Below are 10,947 nucleotides of genomic sequence, written 5' to 3'. Positions count from 1 at the left end.
CTTTGAATCAATTTGACTGTATGATCTGGTGAACTGTAAAGTGCCTTGAGATGACATGTGTTGTGAATTGGCGCTATATACAGTAAATAAATTTAAGTGAATTGAATTTATCCACTACCATTCAAGGAGTAAACTTGTTTCCCTCGTAATGGTATAGTGGTTACAACAGGCTTTGATGGGCCATTTTGATATGTATCAGTTTTACTGAATACGTTTTTATAAAATCAAAAATACATCTTTGCCATGTCGAAATGAACATTTCAAACAAAATGGCATTCTTCATATCTGAAATAAACATTCTAGACGTCTAAAAAATGAACTTCATATCTTCATATTCTTATTGTCAAATATGTATTACTTTAACAAGGAAGAAATGTTTTTCAGATATTATACATACTAAGTCAAGTTGATGAATGTCAAAATGTCTACTTAAAATGTGTAAACATTTCGAGATATATAAAATTTTAGTCTCATTGGTAGTAGGTTGAAGTATGAATGTGATTTTGACTAAAAAGAATCGTATTTAAGTGATGTGCAAATTGAAAAACAGAGGAAAGGGCTTTTAATATATGACTAAACAGCCTGCCATAATAACTAAACACCAATCTTCTCCAACGCCCTGCTGCTCTGTATTTATAAAAATATTCCCCTTCTTTTTTATTTTTATTCTGCTTTAAAAAACCTAGTTTGAGTGGTATGAAATAAGCACCTCCTTTTGCATGTTGTCATGGTGATTTGCCGCTTTTCATACTTGTTACGGGAATTTCAATTCTTGGTGAACCAACTCACCAACTGATTAAACTAACTCACAGAGGCCTTTGTGAAACTGAAAACTCAGAGTCAAATCAATTCAGAGTCTGTGTTTGTTAAACCTGCTTTGTAAAACTGGCCTCTGGTAATAAAACGTTTTTTTTTTTTTGTTTGTTTTTTTTTTCTCAAATAGAGATAGAAAGCTCCTTACTATAAATTTACACAAAAACAAAAAGCTTGACTTTTACATGTTAAATAATTTTGTTATGCACTATAATGTAGCTCTGCCTAATTGGAAAAAAGAAATGTTGCAGAAAACTGTGATCAGTGTCTTTGATTTGTTTTTTTAAAGGGAAATTATTCGATTAATATCTGTGTGCAACTGTCATATTAGGAATAAATGGTGCTAAACTGTCAGCCTGAAAAGTGGCATTAAATAGAAAAATGATATCGTTAGGACAGTTAGGTCAGTCGTCTCATCTACAGATTTCCCGCCAACTCCGTGACGACCTGACACAGGTTAACAGAAATGTCACTTGTTCCAAAAGACAAGCACACACACACAAAAAAAAAAAAAAAGATTTCGGACATCAACCTGCAATCCTTCCCCTGTCAGTTCATTTACAGCCACACACTGTTTTGTATTTATTCTAGATAAAATGATGATGTTCAGATGATGATGACTGCTACGGAAAGCTAAATTACCTGCTCTGATATTGGATCATCATCAGCAGAAATGACGTGCTGGGTGTGTGTGTGGTAGCAAGCCACCGAACTCTATTAACTGTCTTCACCTGTCAGGGCTGATCATGCTGCTCTGCATCTCATTTAAACAGGAAACATCACCCGTCGTCTGCTTTCCTCCGCCGCTCTGGATCACTCCGAGGGACTTGGTTTAAATGGTTTTAAGTAGCCACAAACTCACATCCCAACCTTGTTTTAGTTCCTGTAACACTTATTTATTTTTGACTTATCCGGCATACTGGGGGAAGTGACACTTCCTTTACTTGTAGTGCAGCTGCTGCCTCTACCCAACACAAAGGGAGAAGGCATGTAAGGGATTTACTAATTTCAAATTTTGCTGCTGATTAAGTGGAAAAAATAACCCCCTTGGACCTTGTTCTGCTTAATTACATTTAACGGCAGCAAAGGCATCTTGAAAGAGGAGAGCTTGATTTGGCAAAATGAACCTCTCAGCACAAGTGGTAAGGTGTGCGTGCTGGGAAAAGGGGTGGAACGGGCTATCATACATGGGTTAGGGTGGGGTGTCATCAATTATTCTTTGATTTCAAAAATGGAATATTCTCATAAGATTAATATGTTTGACTGCTATCTAAATCACCAAATCGCCCAATGAAAGGCAGTTTTCCTTTTATTTTAAATTTGTTAGGCTAAGCCATTTACATCCCAATCCCCTCAGGAAAATCTCCTGCGACTGAAGTCTGTTCTCCACTGTTGTCTAAAAATGGCAAGTTGGTCATTTGAGCCTTGCTTACTGTATGCAACATGAAGCACACAGTATTTACCAATCTTGAACCTTTTCACATCATACCAAGTTATCTGAATTTCATGTGATAACTTCATGAGAGCATTTCATTTCAGAAAATAATGGACTTTTTAAAAAGCAAAAGGAAATACAAATCTGGACAGTATGGTAGATATTTTTGTTTTTTCCCATTTACTTAAATATTCCTAAATATAATACATCTTAATTAATAGTCTTTATAATGTTTTTATGTCTTCAGTTTGCTATAAGCCATATAAGAGTAGGAGGGTGTGGCTGGGTTATTCCAAATGTTAAGTCAGATTAAATCTCCTTAAAGTCAAAAAGTTTGACTGAGTCTGGATACTGAGTCATAGGAAGGAAGGAAGGAAGGAAGGAAGGAAGGAAGGAAGGAAGGAAGGAAGGAAGGAAGGAAGGAAGGAAGGAAGAGCGTTTACATTAACTTCATACCTAATAATCATATTTTTATTGTTTTATTGTATTCTTTTACTCCTAATTTTCTTTATTATACTGTCATTTTGAAATCTCTATAAATGCTTAAATACTCTGAATGATTAAAAAAAGAAGGTCGACAGAATACAATAAAAAATTTTATTCTTAGCCCACTGGTAAGTTGTGCTGTTTTCAGAAGACGCTGTGGACTCCATGAGTCCCCTGAAGGCACCACATTGGTGACCCCTGGTTTAGATTATGGAATGCTTAGAAAGTCCAAAACTAGACATAACTGAACAAATGTGGCAAGACTCATAAAAAAATTGTCTCTTACTCCAATCTGACTGAGCTTGAGCTACTTTGTAATAAATGATCAAAAATTTCAGTCATTCCAGCATTTAGGTCTCAAAAGACTTTAAGCTGTGATTGCAACACAAGTATACAATCTATAAATAACTAAAAATAACTATTTTGTGTTTTAAGTATCTGATCAAATCTTAATGCAGCTCTTGCTTTACAAAGTCTAAGTTGAACTCAAGAAACTTTTTAAGTAGATTACTGGGTTTTTCTTTTCCAGATCTGCACATACTTCTTTGATTTAGATCTTAAACGGTCAACCACCAAGATAAGTTTTGACATGATTCAGAGCAGGCCTGAGGTTGCCGCCATGCTTCATATTCCCCCCAAAAAAGTTTTTCCCCCTTTTTTTTGTGACGATTCAAACAAAACTTGGAGAGAGGAGAAAGAAGGGAAAGGGAGGGAAGGAGAATCGAGGGCCATATTCGCAGTTTCAGTTACATCTGTGACTCGGTTTTTCCACACAGCTACAAATACTCCTTTAGGGAGGGAAGCTTGCTGTTTTTTTGAAATTCAATGGAAGTTAAGCTTGCACTGTGTCATATGCACACAGGGATCAAAAAGAACAACAAATTAAACGGTATTCGGGAAGTCAGAGATGGGCAAAAAATATTCCACCAAGGTCCCTCTCTGGGTCAGAAAGGTGTCAGACAGTCTATCAAAATATCCCCACACCCAGTTCCTTTATTTGCTCTGTATCAATCTCAGCATTAACCCTCTACTAATGGGACAGCTGTGGGTCAGTGCCTCACGTCTTAGAGATGCCAATCAAGACCTTAAGCTAAGAGATCAGCCTTTGGGACAGAGGTGCTCGTCTGCCTCTGAGTGGCTTTTAAAACACAGAGACGCCTGTATTGATTTTAGCTCTAGCCTGAAAGAGAAAACGGGGGTGGGTGGGTGGCAGTGGTGCTAGTGTCAGCTGTAGCTGTGTGTGTCTGGACGGCAGCCAGCCTATGGTCCCTGGTCACCCTTCAGTGATCAGAGGACGGAGGTGGGGGTCTCTCCGAATGACCTAACAGAGAGTCGCTGAACCTGCAAACATGGAGGGGCCACGGAGTTGGAAGCTCAGGGGTTTCGGGGCGTTGGGGGGGAGGCATCAGCAGAGATCTCATAATAGAAAAAGGTTTTAACCTTAATGTTGGAGCCAAAACCCTGTTAGGGGCCAAGTAATACCCCCTGTGCTGCTGTCATTTCAACTAGTTGATTTTTTTTTTTTTCATCCCCACATCCAAGTGGGTTATGAAAGGCACTGACATTGTCCTATGTGGCGAAGAAAAACGTATGGTTTATGCTTAAGAATTTCAATTGTATAAATTTTTTACTTTTAAAATATATGCAACAATTGGACAGACGTTATCTTTAAAAATGTGCAGAGGTTTGATCTTCCAGCAGGACAACAACCCTCATCATATAGCCAGAAATGGATTCCAGACCAAAATCAACACCAGCATGTGAACACTTATCTTCACCCTCCCTACAATCTGACTGAGTTTGAGGCATTTTTTAAGGAAATTCTAACATTACAGCAAAAGAGGGTGGTACAAAATAGAGCTAAAACAATGAATCGGACTAACCACGATTAATTGATTATTCAAATAACCAAACACTAATTTATACTGCAAAAAATGAAATATCAATACATAATTTTTTTCTTAAAATAGGTGCATTTTTTTCTTGAAATGAGGAGGTAAGTGAGACACTTTGCCAATAGAACAAGACATTTTACATTTAAAGTAAGAAACAAAACAATTGCATGTCTTATTTCAATTACATATTATCTAATTATCTTATATTAAAGTCATAGGGAAGTCATATTTAAATTTCAAATCAGGCTTAAACATGTATAAATGTACTCTTTATCAGACCATATTGTCCCAAAAGTTAGAAAATCTGTGCGTTTTTTTTTTCGTTATCTTACGCAGGCCAGTTAAGTTATACGTCAGCTTGAACACCTAAATTCGTCCAATCATATATCAAAGGTCACCTGTCAATCAATTTTTTTCGGTCATAGCATTTTCATTTATATCTCGCAGCTAATATATGCAACGGTTGAAATAAGGAATAGGAAAAATTTACTCTACCATTGAGTTACGTCCCAGAGTTAATGGGGATGGACGTCTGTGTCTTCGGCAGGTGTAGAGCTAACAGAACTGGCAGCGTTGCGAGGCAAGGGCTCAAACATGTACGGCCGTAAGCCTTCTACACCAAACCAAGCTTCTGCTGCCCTGGCATCCTCTTCCACAACATCTTCGTCCCCGGTTTTCTCAACTAAATAAAAAATGTATCACAGAGGAGAGTCATCCACGACCTCCGACGAAAACTCTCCTCCTCTTTCATGTCCATAGCCTTCCTTGACAGTGTCGTTGCTAAGTGGTACTTGGACCGAATGTAATTTCCAATTAGGAACCTACTAGCATTAATTTGCTAACTGTTTAGCAGGACGCTTCCGAGACACCGGCCACAATCAAACTGCTTGCGAACCTTCCGCCACAACAATCCCGCCCCTTGATAATCGACCAATCACATTCACTTTATTCACTCGTGTAAAGTCGGGCACCACTCGGGAGAATTTGGAACTGCAACCATTGGAACAGCTGCTTCCCTACGACTTTAAAGAGTAAATATACTCATTCCATTGGCAGATCATCTTATTTACCTGCTCAAATTAAGGGTAAACACACCTAATTTAAGACATTTTTTCGTACTTCTAGATCGTTTTTGCAGGTACTTTTCATTTCAGATGAAAAAATTCCTGTTGCGGTTGAATATATGCTATCCAGAACTCCTAAAGTGGCATAATTTTAGCTTTAACAGGTTTAAATTCTGTATAAAATCCTCTTTAAGGCCTTTTTAGGTATCGGATTATTAATTGCAAAAAAAGATTAACTGATTAACACACTAATGCAATAGACTCATAGGGGAAAGAATGCAACTATTTACACATCTGCCACACTTTGTGGTGGTTTACCAAATCAAATATATTGAAGGGGATGAACGTACAAAAAAGTTTGAAAGGGTATGTATAGTTTTGACTGTCAGCCATTTTGAATCTCAATGGGTCCTCCAAAAGAAGAAAAACAGAAAATAGCTCATTAATGATGAAAATCCATATGTGTACCCTTTTATCTAATGTGCACTTAAAAGACTGCGGTCCATGAATTGAGGCATGCATATCTAATCAATTGGCTCAACTACTTTGGGTATCTTAAAGAAAAAAAATATGAATAGTCTTGGGCACTTTGAGTAAAATATGCTAATTAACGCACTTGAAATTTCCCATATGAAATCTATCTGCAGCAAGACAATGAGAAAATAATTACAACAGAGGTAGAATTACAATGACCGTTTTAATCAACCCCTGCACTAGCATTTCACCCTATTTATACAGTTTTTGATTCCATGACCCACTGGTAAGTAATCACTTGAAAATTACGGTGCAGTTTATAATAGGCCTTTGCTTCAGAGGCAGTATTTCTGCAAAGACAGGGCTCTGGGGATTACAATAAAGATATGAATCTTGCAAAACAACAATCAGCACGCAGCTCTAATAACTGGCAGAAAGACTCACAAAAAAGCAAACTGACATGAGGTTAAAAGTCTTTAAGTACTCCAGGCACTTTTCAAACCACATAAGATGATGTGTGGGGTTCAAATCCACACTAGATGAACATGTGTCTAATTAAATGCTGTATTTACAAAGTCAGGTAAAACTGTGCAAACCCATACGACTAAATCCTTTCTCTTTCTGTGATTTAAACTCATTTCCAAAAGGCAATCTCTTCTTAAATGATCAGAAAGTTTTATTTGCACCACCAATGAGCAGATTCTGAGATTCACACAAAGATCACACATTCAATTCAAAAGAGAGTGGTAATAGTTGACCTTTCTCCGTCATTAAAGTTACACTAACAAAAAAATATAAGGTCACTTTTATCAACCAAAGAAACTATAATGCAATCTGGTGAATAATGTGATGATTAAACTCTAAGAACCTGCTGACTTATTCTGAGGCGGTGGCTGAAGAGGATAGGCACTGTTTGCACAGATCAGCCGCTTGAAAGTCCAGAACCGACTGTTGAGGAATGTCTGTCTGTCTCCCCACAGGAATTCTCCCACCTCACCCTGGATGGCAAATCTACCGAGACTCTATCCTCTGAGAAAAGCAATGAAGGCTACTGTCTAACAAACCAGAAACAATATCTTTCAAGGTTCACGGACATTTCTTCCTGGGAAAACTTTGATAATTTTCTAACATCCAGAGTCCCTTTAGACCATTTTAATGTACTTATAATATGTAGTTGTATCAAACACAGTTTTATGAAAATGCATGGCATAAACGTGGAGAACAACAATGCTTTAAAATCTCTTATGGGTGAGGAACAGGATAGATAATGGGCAGGAGTGCACAATACTGCTAATGTATGCAGCTGCACTATTGTTAAATACTTTGATGCCCGTAATGATTGAGATTTCATCTGTGTGGTGTCTCTGCTACTATCAGAACAGAAGGAAAGAAGGGTAATCATGAATTTGAATTGATAGACGAATGGATAAAATAAAATAAAATGGCTTAAATCTGTCTCTACAAATTCCGGTGACTGCATCTATTTCAAATGACTACCATTTTGGGAATTATGCAACCGCTGCCAATTCTAGGTACTGGTTTACAACAAGGCCCCAGTGATGTAATGGTGGACTTGTCAAAACAGTGTTATCAGGAATGAAATAGGATCGTCGGTGTTATCAAAACAGCATAATGGGCTTCCTCTTGTAGAGAAAACTCACAGTCTAGATACAGTACACAAGCTCTAAATCAGACTGCCGGGGGGGAAAAGAAAAGCGCGAAGACTGAGACGTAGGCAGGCAGATGATTTCTTATTGATTTCCTGTTTCTGTGCTGGAAAGGGCTCTCAATTACCCCTGGCAGCAAGCTGAGGTCCCCCCCTCGACACAGCTAAACTACAGTGGGCCCATGGGAGTCCATGATATAAATAAGGTAAGTTAACTTGGCCAAAATGGATTTTCAACATAGGGGGATAAAATCAATTACAACCAAAAAGTGATGTCAAAGACTTTAAACTAAACTCGAACTTTAACAGAACACATTAACAGCTTATATATATATATATATATATATATATATATATATATATATATATATATATATAAAGATATATAAAATAAGTTACTACTAAGTAATTACGCTTAATGAAAAACAGGAAAAATAAAGGGGATTGAGGAAAATTTGCACTCTGTAAAAGTTAACAACTGTGAAACAAAAGGGAACTGTTGTCAGGAACAGTGGTAAATGAAAACAAGATCCTTATTACTGCAGCAATCAGCTGCTATTAGCTCATGTTGACACATTTCACTCCTCTCAGGAACAATGAGGCACGCGTACACAAAGCCTTTTAGTCGCGGTTCACTCTGTGACCTGCAATCTATATCTTTGCATGGAGCGGAATTACCATGCAACAAGGTTTAATTAGAACTGCTTCTAAATCAATGCCAAATTGCTGTTTAGTACAACCTTGCTGTGCTCCACATTTGCATAAAACAATATGATTAGATCAGAGTCATAAGAAAGTTTTTCAGCCTGATCCAGAAAAAAATGTTTAGAGAGTCAATAAAGCATGTGATAATAGTAGTATGAAACATTTCTGGAGCAGACTATGGTCTCTATACATTATTACCCATTTGTGATTATGTACATATGGAGGGATCATTTGCACAGTAGGAGAATATAATTCTTTTTCTCTTTTCTTCATACAAATGCAAACCTGGAAAATACTTCAACGAAAATGAAATACTTTCCCAGACTGCATACAAACCATGCGAAGAGGTAAATATTTAGCAAAGGGGTAAAGAAACTGCATGTGGAACTCAATCAGTACACGAGGACAGCCAATACCACAAACCGGATTTCCCTTCTTCCAAAACATGTGGCAGAGGTTTTGGAGGAAGTAACAATGGCTGAAGGAGCCAAGTTTTGGTCATAACGTCATAATAAGACAGCAGGCATATTACACTCATATACCAGGAAACCAAGCAGATATCTACTGCACGTACTGTATTCCTGTAATTGGAAACAGTGAAGCTAATATTTTAGCTGCCTACTTGACCCTGACAGGGCAACAGTATGATAACAGCTATTCTTGAGAGGGAGAAATCTGCCATTAGAAATAAAATGGATTGAAATTAAAGCAAAAAAAAAGCAACCTAAAGCTGATCCGACATGTTAATGACTTTAACTCTCTTCCATTAAACGTTGTTGTTTCTCCTTGAGACAAAAAATAGCATAAAGATATTCTGCCAGTCGGCCACAGTTTTTCCCAGGTCATTAAAACTTACTCCTCACAGGCTTGTAATAATGATCCTTCTCTTCTGTCACGTGATTTTGTCCTTCAGCCGGTGGTTTCTTGGGACATGGCGCTCTTCCTGATGATTCACTGTCACAAGCATCTGGAAGGGGGGGAAGGAGGGGTCACAGGAAGTTGATATTAAATATGGTTTCAAAGGAAATATATAAATTGCTGCAGCTACCGGGGTGGTCAGAAGTTTAAATGCAGCCATCATGGACATGGATCTTGCTTTGCTTTGCTTTAAGGTTGTGTGTTGGTAAGGTTCACAATGAAATTTTAGAACTCGTCTTTTCTTAAAGGGAATATAGCACCATAAATAAACACCAACAGATATTATCCTTGACCTCATCAAAAGTTTTTTTCCTCTCCACTATCAAACTTCTAACAAATAAAAGGTTAAATTTTTTTGCACTCTTTATGGCAGAACAGGTATAATTGATTTCAGCTTGTTGGTTAACTGGCCCTATCTGAGGCTAGACATTCCAACTTAAAAGTCTTAAACTGTCAACCACAGTGGTAGAGACATCATGATGTGTGGCATTTTGCTGCCCATGGTAATGATCTATTGCAAGGGAGAAAAATTCCAGTTCCTGAGGGCTGGTGTTCTGTCAGCTCAGCATACCGCTTCAGGCCAACATACCTATAATAATACGCATGCGCAACTCGTCAGAATTGAATACGCATTTGCAAATGGACTGTTTTCCCCCCTGGTTCCGCAGCATCTTCTGCAGAATGACCAGACTACTGAACAGTTCCCCCCCCACATACACACACAAACACACATACACTAAAACCACCCCCCATGGACATGGACAACACACGCACCTTAGTTTGGTTTTGTCTTCAATTTAATGTTTCGTTTTCAATAACTCAGTGCAATATTTATTTATTGATGTTACTTCTTCAATAACTCAGTGCAATATTTATTTATTGATGTTACTTCTTCAATAACTCAGTGCAATATATATATTACTCTTTACCCTGTATATAGCTAGCTCTTACTTATAGAAAACATATTTATTGTACAGGAATAAGGTCTTACCTCTGTTACACTGGTAGCCAAGTAATCAACATTTCGTTGTCAAGATTCACCTTGTATTTTTTGTGCAATGACAATAAAGGAAGTCTAAGTCTAAATGCATATGCTAGTTTGACACTATAAGTGTCAGCTTGGCATATCCCATCAGGCCAGCATACCGATAGTAACACCCATAGAGTGTCCTCTGTTTCTGCTCTCCTTACAGCCAATCACGCTGTTTTATTTCCTGATTTATTTAAGTTATTGTTGTAGTTTTGTGCATAAAACAACAAAAAGGTCCTTCACTAGGTCCACTACTCACGTGAGCTTTTAAAAAACAAAAAACATTACAAGTTTGACAAGGATCTTATTAAAGAATGGTCGGCATTTTAACAAGAATGTCTCCAGGATTTTATACAAATTAACTTAGAAACGTTATTTCTAACATTTTCATTTTCATGTATAACGTATGTGCAGTCCCTGGAAAATTACATGATATAAGAAAATAAAATACGCGGCAAAAT

At 37.5% G+C, this 10,947-nt stretch overlaps 1 protein-coding gene across 1 annotated transcript in view; it reads right to left on the bottom strand.

Annotated features, from left to right (window-relative positions):
• Positions 1–10,947, bottom strand: part of LOC107095313 (myoD family inhibitor domain-containing protein-like) — a 31,694-nt gene that overhangs the window by 16,067 nt on the left and 4,680 nt on the right. The window contains exon 3 of the mRNA XM_015391339.1: positions 9,395–9,505. Within this exon, the coding sequence (XP_015246825.1) occupies positions 9,395–9,505 (111 nt within the window). The remainder of the gene's footprint in view (positions 1–9,394; positions 9,506–10,947) is intronic.

Source organism: Cyprinodon variegatus, unplaced genomic scaffold, assembly GCF_000732505.1.
Source record: "Cyprinodon variegatus isolate N-32 unplaced genomic scaffold, C_variegatus-1.0 Scaffold537, whole genome shotgun sequence".
NCBI lineage: Eukaryota > Metazoa > Chordata > Actinopteri > Cyprinodontiformes > Cyprinodontidae > Cyprinodon > Cyprinodon variegatus.
The sequence above is the reverse complement of the archived record's forward strand: the minus strand, read 5'-3'. Positions and strand labels throughout refer to the sequence as shown.